The 15,211-nt window shown below is 36.5% G+C and overlaps 1 protein-coding gene across 1 annotated transcript in view; it reads right to left on the bottom strand.

The window, feature by feature from the left end:
- Window positions 1-15,211, bottom strand: part of IDE (insulin degrading enzyme) — a 59,411-nt gene that overhangs the window by 26,734 nt on the left and 17,466 nt on the right. Inside the window, 7 exon segments of the mRNA XM_032231992.1 lie at window positions 1,488-1,591; window positions 3,411-3,491; window positions 5,372-5,463; window positions 6,697-6,789; window positions 9,572-9,734; window positions 9,952-10,064; window positions 11,867-11,989. Of these exon segments, the coding sequence (XP_032087883.1) occupies window positions 1,488-1,591; window positions 3,411-3,491; window positions 5,372-5,463; window positions 6,697-6,789; window positions 9,572-9,734; window positions 9,952-10,064; window positions 11,867-11,989 (769 nt within the window).

Raw genomic sequence — 15,211 nt, 5'->3', positions numbered from 1 at the left:
GTTGTTAAGGTGCTGATTTGACCTTTTTAGTGCTTTCTACACACACACACACACACAAACACACAGACACACACCAGAAACATTTTGGAATGTGTCCCTTGACATGCTACACGGAACTTGGAGGAGACTCAAGCTGGAGGAAGTGTATTTCAACTGTACAGCAATTGTGTGAAAAGGGAACTTGTGGTTCTCCTTTGTCAAAGAGATGTGGTGACTCATTTCAGATGATCCTCAAAAGAAATCTGGTGTAATGCTTAAAAGAAGGAGCTCATGGGGTGACTTTGAAGCTCTCTTCCAACCCAATCTACCCCAAGGTTTGCTCTTGTGAGAAAAAACAGAAGAAGGGAGCACACTATGTACACCAACCTGAGCTGAAGTAACACCAGATACAAATTGAAGGAATAATGATGAATGAGCTATAACTTCCCTTTTACTGCCGAGTTCCTTGTTTTGCTACATAAAAGCAAAGTTTTTTTTCTTTCAGATTTCCAAATCAAGAAATTAAACTCCCCAACCAAATTGGAAATCGACTTTCAGTTATGCTCCCTGTTTCTGACTCGGAAGGCAAACGCTAATCATAACAAAAACAAGAAAAGCAGATTCATAAAAGAGGAAGGCAGGTGCTGCTTATTTTGAGTCTTCTCGGGGTTTATTCAGACACACCTCCTAATCACACCTAACAATGGAAGCATTATGACTGAATGCAAATTAGTATTATGTGGAAGGCGGGAGGGATCCCTTTGAGTCAGTTTTGACTCCTGCTAACTAACTAGACAAGTGTGTGCAGTTTTCTTGGCGATGTTTTTGGATATGGTTTTGCTTTTGCCTTTTCTCTGTGGCCGAGAGAAAGTGAGCTAATTAGCTTCCATTTCTCACCCAAGACTCGTTTTCAGATCGCCCTCACTCCTAGTCCAGTGTCATAACTACTAGGCTGAATTCCCTCTCTATAAGTGCATAAATAGTGACGAATTTATTTAGAAAGGCAATGCGATGCTTTGGGCTCTGTTCTCAAAAGGTGCTTCAGAGCCCGCAAGAGTGGAAATGCACTCAGCACCTGTAGGCAATTCATTAAAGCAGTTATATCTGCTTCCCGGAGCTCTTGCCAGTTGATAGGCACTGCATTTGCGATCACCTATGTTTTAGAAGCAACTCTGAAATCAGATTCAAAGCATCATACAACCCTACTATTAAAGCTGAACGACAATCCTTCCCTTTTAAAAAAAATCCCATTTGAAAAGCATGTAATTGCCATTACAATATAAAAAAGTATTACCAAATTTTGCTCCTAATTTATTATTCCATGCAATGTCTTCACAAATACATTTGAAGACATTTTAAAATGAGGCAAACTTCAGGTATTAGTTTAGAAAGTATTTGCTAATCCTTGTTATTTAGGGAAGAAATATAATCTATATCTTTCAATAAGCATCACAATGTACCATTTATAAATCACAGTAATACATCAGGAATATGGCAATAAATCTTACCGGACATTTTCAGGTTTCAGTTTGTCCAATACCATTTCTATTAAATCTGGCCTAAATTCTTCAAGTAAATATTCAGCAGCAAGAACTTCTTCAATGGGATAGTACTAAAATAAAATGTTACACTTTTAGTTTAGACCGAAAACGATTCTAAAAGTGCTCAATAACAGTTAAACAAGGAATTGGTGCCGTTTAGAAGGTCTATTAACAGATCAGAAGGAAAAACACCCATTCTAATGTAGGCTTGACATTGAATAAAAAGAAGTAAATGCTGACCCCTAGAGGATATCTCTGCAATTGCGGGGTAACCCTTAAGAGCAGTGAGCTCAAGTCACTCTATTGATAACAACCATGAATTTGCAATCACATCTTGGTGTGCTTTTTATGTGCTAGGCCTGGGGCAGGACCAACCCACCCACTCACCCATCCATCCGCCCATCTATCCATTCATCCAATCAACATCCTGAAATTGAGGGACAAAATGGATGCTTTAAATCCTATGTAGGATTAAGTGGGGGGGGGGGGGTTTGCCTCTTACAAATCAAATTAAACCAAACCTTTATTGTCAATGCACAATATATGTACAATGAAATTGAATGAGCTTCCCTAAGTGCACCCCCCCCCCGAAAAACAAAATACATCTCAATAACTCAATAAATGGGGAAAAAATAGAATCCCTAAACCCAAATAAGTAATAACTAACACTCATTCCCATATACCTATATGTTATGTAACATTATATTATATTACATCAGTATGAACATGTTGCACGTTGCACTGGCCCTGCAAATCTATCATATTAAATCTAATTGTGGTGTTATGTTGCGTTCAGAAGTCTGACAGCCCACAGATAAAAGCTGTTTTTCAGCCTATTTGTTCTGCTGGCTATGCTTCTATATCTCCTGCCCGATGCTGACCAGGGTGAATCATCCCTGAACTGCCCAAATTGGGGAAACATCAGTCTGAAATTATGGGGAGGATGTTCAGAAATTTAAAGGTAAAATGAATTCTTTAAACTGGGTTTGGAAGACTGCAAAAAAGATGCTGGGAAACATAGGCGCCCCCAGGGTAGCCCTACATGTATTCTAGACCAGGCGTGTCAAACTGGTGGCCCGCAGGCCAGCTACATCACGTGCAGGTGACACCCACCCGGGTCCGTGAATGGGAAAAGTACTGTGAAACATCACCTAACGGTAATGTGATGCCGTTGAGTTTGACACCCATGCTCTAGACGTTCAGACGTTAGACTCACATTGAGAGTACTAAAATAATGTAAAACCCAATACATAATGCAAAAGGTAATGAAAAAAATGTAACCTTTTAACATCAAACTGTTTAAGCAACAAACATTTCGGTTCACAGTACAACTATTCTATAAAATCAAATCATCTCTGATTGGAAAAAGAATGTTGTAAAATTGTTCAGCAACAAACAAGCCAGTGCTCTAAATCGTATTTCATGATCCTCCACATGAGGACATTGGTCACTGTACCATCAACAACTACCACTCTTTATAGTGGCAATGCTGATTTAGTCCTGCATTTAGCTGAACAAAGAGAGGGTTGAAGCCATATGAAGAACCACTGGCTCTTCCTCTCTCTCTCACCTCGACTTCAAAACATACACTCAGAAAACCCAAATACAACAATCCATACAGTCCACTAACCCTGCTTTTATAATTGGAGCCCTGAATCTTGCAGAGAGATGGATAAGCATTCAAAACAACACAGAGCCCATTGTCTCTCCTGCTGCCAATCTTAGCAACCTTAGTCTACTTGAGGTACAAAAGTAAAGCTTTGCTTACAATTGTTACTAATAACTTTTTCTCAAAAGTCCCAGAAATATTAAGAAGCAATACAATATTAAATACAATATTCTAAGCTATACACCAACATAAATAGCTCTATACTACAAATTGCAACTTACATGAAGCATCCCTGCAAGTTTAGATGTATAACCTCGGGGTCTTTCTTTATCTTTAAATCTGAATGCTACAGCATTTAGATCCTAGCAAAAGAAAGAAAATAAGATAAAATACTCTTGCAGATACAGATTAACATTTTAAATCACAGAAAATTCTTGTTAAACATAGATTTGGTTTGATTTCTAATATTCAGAATTAATCACATGAATGAAACTGGAAGACTGTTTATGTTATTTTGATGTTTCAGAGTGCATAAAAATATGATTCTTTGCATTATATGGATACAAAGAAAACATCTTACCAATAATAATGATAAATGAATACGAGGTTTGAAGTGCAAGCTATTTTAAAGCTGAAATAAATACATAGAGACAATTCTCTGAATCACTTAAAAAAGTACTATTTTTCAGAATTAAAATGGGATCATTATCAGTTTGATAAACTATGTTTATATAAATACAATTTTCTTGAAAAATATTATTTCATTATTATTTTTGTCTTCCCCAATTCTGGACTCTTCTGAGAACTATGGTCATTGCTAAAAATTCTTGGATTTTAAATCCAAACATCTGGAAGGCATTTAGGTTGGAGAAGGCTGTATTAGTTTATTAATGCAGAACAGTTACCTAAAATAGTTACATAAAATATTACTTGGAAAAATGTTTGAAAATAGTTATTTCTATATATGAGAGATTCACTCATTCAGACTATGTTTATAGGAATATTCAAACTAATGTATGGGTAACCACATTGAATTCAGTAGGGTTTACTATATATTTGCATAGATTATACTTACTGAGCTCAGTTTTTCACAAATTCTTTCTCTGGGTATATGAGCATTTTTTTTAGTTTGAGATAATAGTAATAGTTATTCAGTTATTTTTTTATATATATTTTTTTGCCCTGGCTGTGATCTCTGGCCAGATCTCTGACAATCCTTATTGACAAAGATAGTTTTCTTGGGCAACATGTTTGATGTTAACTTATTGTCTTGTCTTAACTGCGGCGACAATAAATGTAGTTATCAGATAGTGGATTCAAGATTTCAGGCTAAAAGTAAAAAGAGGGTATACATCTGTTCTACCAGGAAAACTTAAGGGGAAACTCTAATGCCCCATTGAAGAGCCTTATAAAGTAAGAGTTGCATGTTAGATTGATCAATTTCCCTGGAATCACCAGTCAAAAGTGCCGAGACAGGAAATTTGGCATTGCTGATAAATGTGGATGGGAGAAGACAGCTGTTGGCCCTGAAAAAGTCCTTCCTCAAGCTAGAGGAAGATATTTGCAGATTCCCATTTCTGGGCTGCTTTCAGGGCTCAAGAGAGGGAATTAAGTTTGGAATGACATCCATGTCATTCAGCTTTTGTATTACTAGGGTTTTTTTAGCTGAGCGTTGTCTGAATTTGTAAGGAATCTAGAGGCACTCCAGATGTTCTTAAATTTTTGCTCTATTGCTTTTTTTACAGTAAAATATAATTGTTAATAAAGATTGGCTGTAGTAACATTTAAGGGGGGGGGGATCCAATCTTTAACCAATATGCCACCAATACTCTCCATACAAAATTCAATTTCAATTTTGGACACTGCAGAGTCAAGCCTGATACTATCTTGGGGATATCCCATGGTGCCACAAAAATCTTTAAAAACTTAGTGTGTATTGTCTCTGTCTTTTTCTTCATATATAGGCCTTCTGAGCTGTGTAGAATATTTGGGCTAATGTTTTAGCTTCAAAAAGCTTTAGTACTGGATGTGACATTTCAATTCACCTTCTTGGAATAAAAAAAACTATTAATAGCCCTTGTAGATTTTGATGCTACTTCCTTAATATTCCATTCATGATAGGTTTTCTAAGATTCACTATCATGAAATACCAAACCAAAATGTTTAAGATATCTGTTTAAATGACAGACTTTTTATTATTCTCCTTAAGGCAATAGAAAATAATTTGGTAAAGATGTCTTACTTTACATTCTTGAAAAACCCATTCTTGAGGTCCTTCTGTACGTAACTTTTGAATATATTGAAACATATGTAAAATAATATCTTCCACATGTACTGTACAAGAAAAAATAATAAAAGATTTTTAGTTTTGTTGGTTAAAGCAAAAGTGACAACAAAGTTCTAGGATTACAACCCCCATATGATGTTGTTACTATACAGGCAATCCACAATTTACAACCACAAGCAGGACCAGAATTTCCATCATAAAACAATGCAGTTGGAAAAAAAATGCAACATCACATGATTCACTCAGTGAGGGCAATCCTGGCAGTTGTCATAACCTCAGATGTGCAAATCTGGAAGTGGAGAGAATCCATGTAAGGAGGACAGATGTGCAGCAGTGGAATTGGGGAGGCCTGGTTCAGTTTATGTATGAACTGGAGGGTGTGGTAGTGTAGCACAAGCTCAGGAAGGCCAGGGAAAGAAGGTGTATGCATTAATGCACAGCTTCAGATAGTTTTCAAACCAATTTGATTATCAGGAACTGTTTTTCTTTCTAACTGTCAGCAGTATTTAGAACAGGGGTGTCCAATCTTCTGGACTTCAACTCACAACATTGAATGGCTGGCTGGGTCATTCTGGGAGTTGGAAGTTCAGAGGTCTTAAGGTTGCCAGGTTTGGATACTGCTGATTTAGAACATGAGGAATTTATCACATTTGTAAGATCAGGAAAAAGCACACAGAATTGTTAGCAGCATTCTAAAAAATAAGAAAATCCTTCTTGCTATGGTACAGGTAGTCCACAATTGAGAGCTAAATTTCCATTGTTAAGACAGCTGTTAAGTGAATTTTGCCCCATTTTATGACCTATATGCCACAGTTGTTAACAACTGAATCACTGCAATTGTTAAGTGAATCAAGCGGTCATTAAGTGAATCTTGTCCCCCCCCCATTGACTTTGCTTGTCAGAAACCATCTGGAAAAGTTACAAATGATGATCACGTAAACCTGAGACAATGCAACTGTCATAAATACATGTCAGTTGCCAAGCACTCAAATTTTGATTATGTGACCATGAGGATGCTGCAGCAGATGTGAATGTGAAAACCAGTCATGTCACTTTTTTCACTGCTGTCATTAACTTTGAACAGTTATTAAACGAATGGTTGTAAGTCAAGGACCTGTCTCTATGAAACTGCATGTGATTAAAGCATTTTAAGTGTTTACATTTTACTAGACTGCAGAATATTTTTCACAGTGGGATATACAAAAGGCCTTAGAAGAGAAGTGACACTTAAACTATATTTATGCCCTAGCATAGCAAAATGGTTTAAGGGATCCACTTACACAGTCCTTCTTCAGTAAGATCAACATTAATGATAAAAAACATGAAGCCTCGAGCACCTTCTTTTTGTCCGCCAACCAGTGTGCTTACCCAGCCTATGATAAAAGCATATAATACATACAATATTGTTTGCATTTTTAAAAAAGTTATATTATTTTTAAGCAAACGCTGATAATATATGTATTTTTGGTTAACAGCCTTCATACATTATGACAGAATATCATAAATGGAACTGGTAAAATGTGACGATTAGAGGTAATGAATTTCCAGAAAGTTTGTAGCAATATGATGCTATAATGCTTCTATAATGACAGATCAGCCAATTTTGAATATAAAACATATGTTTTAAAGTCAAGGCAAATCCAAACACGAACATTAAAGGCACCTAGTTTTTAAAATATAATATGTACAGTATTCCTTTGGCATACATAGACTTAATATATCCACTACATTTAGAAAAATAGAAATATGATTTAATATATTTTAAAATGTTTTAAACTATTTCACAAATAAAAACTTGTTTAAGAAAAACAAGGAGGCAAAAAGTGAAAACAGAAGTGGTTCTAGTGTAATTCAAGAAGCTCTACAGTATATTGTATGTTTAGTCTTCTACTAATATATCAAAAGAAAATTAGAGGGAATCAAGGCATAGAATTTTTGCCGCATGAAATTTTGACAAACTTTTCTTTTAATCTGAAGCAAAAGCACCAACCACTCATCCTTCTGTGATTGGATGGAGTCAATTGTTGGGGACAATATGCTGACATTTGTAAATCGTTCTGAGAGTTCTGTAAAGTACTATGGAGCGATATATAAGTCTAGGTGCTATTGCAATTAGTTTAACAGACTTCTGTAGTGTTCATGGGATTTTAGAGAATCAGCAATCGCCTGAACTGGGACAAGCTTGCCTCCTTTTTACATGTTTATTTTCTTTTTTGAACCATTGCATTTCCCAAAAAATAACCAATTGCTTTCACAGTACTTTGTGAATTACTTTAAATCAAAATATCACAAAATACTTTATTATCCTTTTTCTCACCTTTTGCCATTTTAAATTATACACAAAAGTTTTCTTTAGATATAGACACTCTTAACTATGTTATACATGTATTAGATTATGTGATTTTACAATTGGGGTGTAATCCATCCGGTCCTGGTGATTTGAACTCGTCTAGGGTAGAGAGGTGCTCACTTATCATTTTTTCCCCTATTTCAATTTGTGTTCCTAATCTGATTTTTGTGGTGCTGTTTTTGGTAGGTTGGACTGTTTTTTTTCCCTTTATGTAAAGACAGATGCAAAACATGAGTTAAATAGTTATGCTTTCTCCCTGTTGTTTGTCACCTTCTTGCCATTTCCCCCCAGCAATGGTCCAATTGTTTCCTTAACCTTTTTCTTGTTTTTAACATGTTGGAAGAAGCTTTTTTGTTATTTTTTACTTTTATGGCAAGCCTTTCTTCATTGTGAACCTTAGCTTTCCTCACTTCATCTTTAAAGGCTCGGGCTATTTGCTGATATTCTGCCTTAGTTAAGTCCCCCTCTTTCCACTTTTTATATTTATCCTTTTTGTCTTTCAATTTGTGAGACATTTTATGCAGCCATGCTGGTTTCTTTTGGGAGCTGTTATTTTTCTTCTTCATTGGTATTGTGCTAGACTGGGCTTTTATAATCCCATTTTTCAAAATTTCTCAAGCTTCTTGAGCTATTTTCCCCTTGTGGATTCTCCTCCATGGAATCCTTCCCAAGCTCTCTTTAAGTTTATTGAAATTAGCTCTCTTAAAGTCCAATACTCTAGTTTGACTTTGTTCTACTACTTGTGTTTGCATATGTTGAATTCCAGTATCGCATGATCGCTTGCTCCCAAGGTTCCTGTAGCTTCAACACCTTCTATCATTTCCTCTCTGTTAGTGAGAATTAAGTCCAATATGGCCGATCCCCTTGTTCCCTTCTCTACCTTTTGGGAAACAAAGTTGTCTGCTAGGTTTGTTAGGAACCTGTTGGATCTTCCACTTGGTGCAGAGTTTGTCTCCCAGTTGATGACAGGGTAGTTAAAATCCCCCATTACTATTGTGGTGTGCTTCCTACATATCTTAATTAGCTGACTAGCAAAAACTTCATCTGCTTCCTCTGCTTGGCTGGGTGGCCCTTAGTATAGACGTATGGCAATATCGTTCCCCTCCCTTTTAATATTGACCCAAATGATTCAAGATAGTTCTCATCATTGTTGTGCTCCTTCTGTAGAGATGAGTATGGTTCTACATTTAGGCAAGAAAAACGAAATGCACAGGTACAGTATAGGTCGTACCTTGCTCAATAGTAGTAACTATGAGAGGGATCTTGGAGTCCTAAATATTTTATTAGATAGTGTCCAATGTTCAAGTTTGTCAAGATCCTTCTGTATCTTAAGCCTGTCTTCTGGAGTGTTGGCTATTCCTGTCAGCTTGGTGTCATCTGCAAATTTGATGAGTTCCCCATTTATTCCCTCATCCAAATCATTGATGAAGATATTGAAGAGTACTGGGCCTAAAACAGAGCCTTGGGGTACTCCACTGCATACTTCCCTCCATGAAGATGCAGTTCCATTGAGGACTACACGTTGAATGCGGTTGGTCAGCCAGTTATGAATCCATCTGGTGGTGATGCTGTCTAACCCACATTCTTCTACTTTATCTAGTAGTAGGTTATGGTCTACCTTTTAATACTTAATACTTTTAATGTTTAATACTTCTAGATCTCTGCTAACATTTCTCGTATCATAGACCATACCCAAGGACAAGAGTGATAAAATGTGTTTAGATCATGAAGGCAATCTGCAGAAGCATTTCCACAATAACAAGTTTCATGCAAGTAGCACATCAGCTAACTTTGAATTACCTTACCTTTAGCTTTCAGTTCCGATAAAAGACTTCCTGGACCTTCATGCCCAATAAGGTGACCAAGATAGTGGCCAGGGTTTGATTTGTAGTACTTCTGAAGATCTGGTATTGGAAATGTGACATAAAGATTTCTAAAATCTTTAATAGGTACCACCTTGTAAAGTTGCTGTAAAATTTCAAAAAGAACAGAAAAGCCTTATTTATTTATTTTTTATCATTGTAAGATAAAGGTTAAAGCTATTAACTTTAGGAATAGTTCCTATAATTTGCAGAAGTAGATGGTTGCATAACAATCTCCACTTATGATTTTCAGAGAATATCCAGGACTATCTTGTTCCATCTACTGTTTAACAAAAGTGTAATCTTGAAAGTTTCAAACCCACTCGGAGATGTTCTTCCTGGAAGGGATGCTCAGGGAATTCCGGTATTGGAACATTTTTATTCTTCACTTCAGAAAATAACTTTACCACCAGTTTGGTTAGCTCATCTAAAGTTTCTGCAAAAAAGAATAAAAAGAAACAACTAATAATTAACAGAATTCTAATTCTATTAATTTCCAGAATTCTACTCTATTGGGAATTCTGATAATGTAACTTTTATACATTAGAAAATATCTTATTGGAAAAATATACAAAATAAGATCATTTATAGATTTCTTAACCTCTCTTTTCAAACAGTCCTAGAAGGCTATATTTTAATCACACATCTAAAAACTTAAGAGTACATACTCCTTATGGCAGAAGTTCTATATCCAGAATTCAGTCAGCATATTTTACAGTGCATAACATAAATAAAACCAGATCTCAAGAAAGAAGAGAGGGAGAGAGGGGGGGGAGGGGGGAGGGAGGGAGAGAGGGGGGAGGAAGGGAGGGGGAGGGAGAGAGGGATGTTAAGGGGAAAAAAACCACAAAATTTAAAATGCTCATATAACACCAGGACCACCTATTAAGAGTACATATACAAGCTCTTAGTATGATACAGGGACAGAACAAACAATATACTGTATGACAAAATGGAGGCCAAACTTCCAAACACACTACACAACATGAATATACCATATTTTTTTGAGTATAAGACCCACTGGAGTATAAGACGCACCAAGGTTTTGAAGAGGCAAATTAAGAAAAAAAGCTTTTGCATTCTGCAACCCTCCCAAAAACGGCTTGTTTTTTGTCCCAAAAAGGCATGAATAGTCTCTAGGAGGCTTTTAAAGTGCTGGGGGGGGGGGGGCTCAAAATGAGCAAAAAACAGCTCATTTTTCACGAAAACGGGCCCGTTTTTGTTAAAAAAAAAAAAAGCATGGATAGCCTTTAGGAAGCTTATAGAGTGCTCGGGGGGGGGGGTAAAATTGAGCAAAAAAAGGGCTAAAAGCTTCCTAGAGGCTCTGCACGGCCATTTTGGTGAAGGGGACAGGGTTTCGGGAGGCAAAAAATGCTGTATTCAGTGTATAAGATGCACCCAGATTTTCAGCCTCTTTTTTTGAGGAAAAGGGTGCATCTTATACTCTGAAAAATATGGTAACCACTTATAGTTTCACTTTTAAAGGGCTCTGAATGTCTACAAATATTGCAATGATTAACAAATATATAAAAAGGTGCAAATGAGAAATCAATAGTAATAGTTATTAGTTATCTTTTTATTTTCTTTTTTACTTTTCAGATATTTTATCTTTATTAAATTTGATTTTCCTATCTTTTTTTCCTTTTATTAATCTATATCTATAATATAGCAATACAACAGAAATTTTAATAAGTTTGTTTAAATTACTTTAGATTAAAACTATTAATTTAGATTAAAACTATTATCACATTAACAATACTTTGATGTGAGTGCAGTGGTTCTTGATTAAGATGAAAAACCGAATAGTTTTACGCTTATAATGCTGATATCCTAAATTTTACTTAATATTGACAGAATTGCTTCTTTCCTTTCTTTAATACTTTACCTAAATAATACAATGTTAATAATCTCATATAAACATCGCCAATTGAAAAATACAATGAATCATGGTTTATAATCATACACTAAAATTGATTTTTTTTTAAAAATGGTGATGTGACTTGAGAAAGAGCAGTGGTGCTAATAGCCACAGAAGGCAGATAAGAATAAATCTGCAAAATACTGAGTGCTTTGCAACTGTGTTCTGTGTTTTTATGTGTTCTAACAAGGAATGTGATTTTTATTTTACTCCTGAACATGAAGCTTGCCTTTCTTTAATTTCCTAAATTATTTATTATATAAAATATTAATAACATTTAAATATTTCAAAATAATTCTCTGAATGCTTGCCATTCTTACCCCGTCCTAAAACACAAACAGCCATTAAATTTGATGAATAGTAAGTGGAGTGAAACTTCAAAAGCTCTTGCCTTACATCTATTCCTTCTTGGTTTGGCCTAGTCTCCAAAGTGTACTTGTTCCCTATAAAGCAAGAGTAACATAAAGGATGTGTTAGAGAAAAAAAGTTATAGCAGAGAAAGAGGCATGCATTCTCATAAATGTACAATCATATGGGAAGTTGATGAGTATATTTTTCAGCAGATCATCCCATGAGCTTGGGAAAAACTCCTGGATATCTCATGGTACAAGGGTTACAAGGTTTATTTCCAATATGTTGTCTTAAACATTACTACTATACAAAATAAACCTATCACTTCTAGATGATATACTATAATAATGGTAAAGCTAAGGTAAGAAACAATAAAATAAACAACGTGAAGATAACTTCCTAAAATAATGAGAACACAGAAAGGTAAAACAATTAATTTTGTTATTGAACAGTTGTAATTATATTCAAGTATGGATATAATTAAGAACAATTATTAAACATAACTCATCAAGCCTTCACACACTTTGATTACAGACTACCATTATAATAACAATATAATGACCTGCAATACAGGTATTTAGCATTGCTTTGTTTTTGAAAATGCAAAATATTAAGAAAAAAATTAAAAACAACTTAATTTTTTCCCCATATAGCATACACAACAAAAATGAACTTTTAGCCAATAACACTGAATGAGAGCAGTGTAAGTCTTGACCTGATATCTGAAGATTACAAGGACTAGATATGGAAAAACAGGACAACTTAACCCAAGAAGGATATTGTGGCAGTTGATTCAGACTTTCTTGACAGTACCAATCTTTAAGCCCAGAAGGAGCCCATCCATAACTTTGGGGGACTCCTAAATTAACAGCTCCTACGAAAAGAGCATGTGAAAGCCATACTCAAGGGGACCTTTTACTTAATTTTGGCTAATGTCCCAATTAAATCTACAATTAGAACAAGCACTAAAAGCAAGTCACTCGTGCCCTTCTCACTTCATGTTTAGCTGTGGTAATATAAGGAGCTGCAGTGGAAAACTATCTGGAAACTGCAACTGGTACAGAATGCAGTTGCCTACTTGTTAATGAGAATAGCCCAATGTTATCACATCACACTAGTATTTGGGTCACTACCCTGATTGCCAGTTTGTTTTCAGGTCGAACTCAAGATGCTAGTGATAACCTATGAATCCCTAAACTTACTCCTATCAAAATCTGCACAACTAAGACATGATGACAGAGAATGCATGTCATAAACTTAGACTCAAAGCAAGTAATAATCAATAGAATGAGGGACATGGAAGTTCCAAGAAGAACTAAATAGGTTGCTTTTCCACAGTAGGGACAGAATCAAACAGGGTGTGTGGGAATCGGCAAGATATCTAAATGACCTGATCTCCCCAAAACAAAGAATAGCTTCCTTCAGAGCCAGATTTAACATTCTCCCTCCAGGACTCCTCCAGGGCAGGTATAAGAGAACACCTATAGCCGAACGGGTTTGTGTATGTGGCAAAGGAGAAGTGGAAGATAATTCACATGTACTATTACACTGTGAGCTATACAGAGCTTGTAGGTCTGCACATATTCTACCCTTATTAGAGAGATTGCCAGGGAGGGCAGACAATTTCTATCTAGGCTTTCTCCTCCAGGACACTAACGCGGTTACCACGTATGCAGTGGCAAAGTTCTGTGCTGCTGCAATGTCCATAAGGAAAAAATTGGTTACAGAAGTATAGCTGTCATCTTGTACCAATTATCTGGACATACCTTTAACAATCTTTGGACCGTAATGTTATTATCCACTTTTAATGTGAATACTTTTAATTATATTTTAATGTTAGTATTTTTAATGTAGTGTAAAGACAAATGTACATTGCTGGTCTTTGACCGTAATAAAGATCTAAACTTAGACTATGGTTTAGATTAGATTTTGGTGGTTTAGTAGTTTGCCCTGACATAATAAATAATGCTGATGAATAGATGGACGAGATATCATGTACTGTATGTTATTAAAATTAGTTACAGTTAGATATTCCTTCAATTTCTCATTCTCTTCCTTTCTTTCTTAGTTTCATTGTCAGTGAATCAGCAAGAAAATGGTAAGGCAATACCTGTCTGATCTTGATGAATATAGCCAGCATGGGTTTGTTAAAAACAGATCATGCCAAACCAATTTTATTTAATTCTTTGACAAAGTGATTAAGTTAGTAGACTTCAAAATGCTGTGGACAGAGTACACTTAAGACTTCAGTAAGGAATTCGACAAAGCAGGCCACTACCTACTTCTTGATAAGCGAGAAAAATGTGAGACAGACATCACTATTTATAAGTGTCTGACAAACTGTACTCAATCAGTAGTCCTTAAGGGTACATCTACATGGAGGGAAGTAAGCATTGGGGTGCCACAAGGTTCAACCTTCGTCCTAGTACTCTTTAATATCTTCATAAATGACTTAGATGAGGGAATAGAAGGGGAAATCATCAAATCTGCAGATAACACTAACCTGGCAGGAATAGCAAAGATCCCAGAAAAGCTCACAAGACCATGCCTGGAACACTGCATGCAGTTTTGGTCCCCACATTACAAAAAAGATCTTAAGACTTTGGAAAAAGGGTAGAGAATACAACTAAGATAATTAAAAACCTAGAGTCGTGATGGCAAACCTATTGCATGCGTGCCGCAGGTGGCACATGGAGCCATTTGTCAGGGCACGTGAGACATTGCCCTGTCAGCTGGCCAGCAAGCATGCGCGCGCTACCCAGTTAACTTTGGCCTTCTTTTGAGGCCATTTTTGGCCGTCTGGAGGCTTCCTTGTAGCCTCCGGAGCGCGAAAAACCAGCCCTACAGGAAAACTGGAACTTCAGGAATGCACTTCCAGTTTGCTCGTAGGGTCTTTATTTGCCTTCTGGACCCTTCAGAGAAGCCTCCTGAAGGCCCCTGAATGCTTCGGAGGATGAAAAGCGGCTCTATGGACAAAACGGAAGTCACTTCTGGTTTGCTCGTAGGGTTGTTTTTTGCCCCCCGGAGCCTTCAGGGGTCATGCGCATAGCATTATGGTTGTGGTCCTTCGGGATTGGGTGGCATACAAATCTATTAAAATTGACAAAATTGAATTGACACCCATGCACTGTGCTCCCCCCGCTTTTGGCACGAGCCAAAAAAGGTTCTCCATCTCTGACCTAGAGATTGAAACATATAGCAATAGCAGTTCGACTTATATACCGCTTCATAGGGCTTTCAGCCCTCTCTAAGCGGTTTACAGAGTCAGCATATCGCCCCCACAGTCTGGGTCCTCATTTCACCCACCTCAGAAG

Source organism: Thamnophis elegans, chromosome 15 (genome assembly GCF_009769535.1).
Source record: "Thamnophis elegans isolate rThaEle1 chromosome 15, rThaEle1.pri, whole genome shotgun sequence".
NCBI lineage: Eukaryota > Metazoa > Chordata > Lepidosauria > Squamata > Colubridae > Thamnophis > Thamnophis elegans.
Note: the sequence above shows the minus strand (reverse complement) of the source record. Positions and strands in the feature narration are given on the sequence as shown.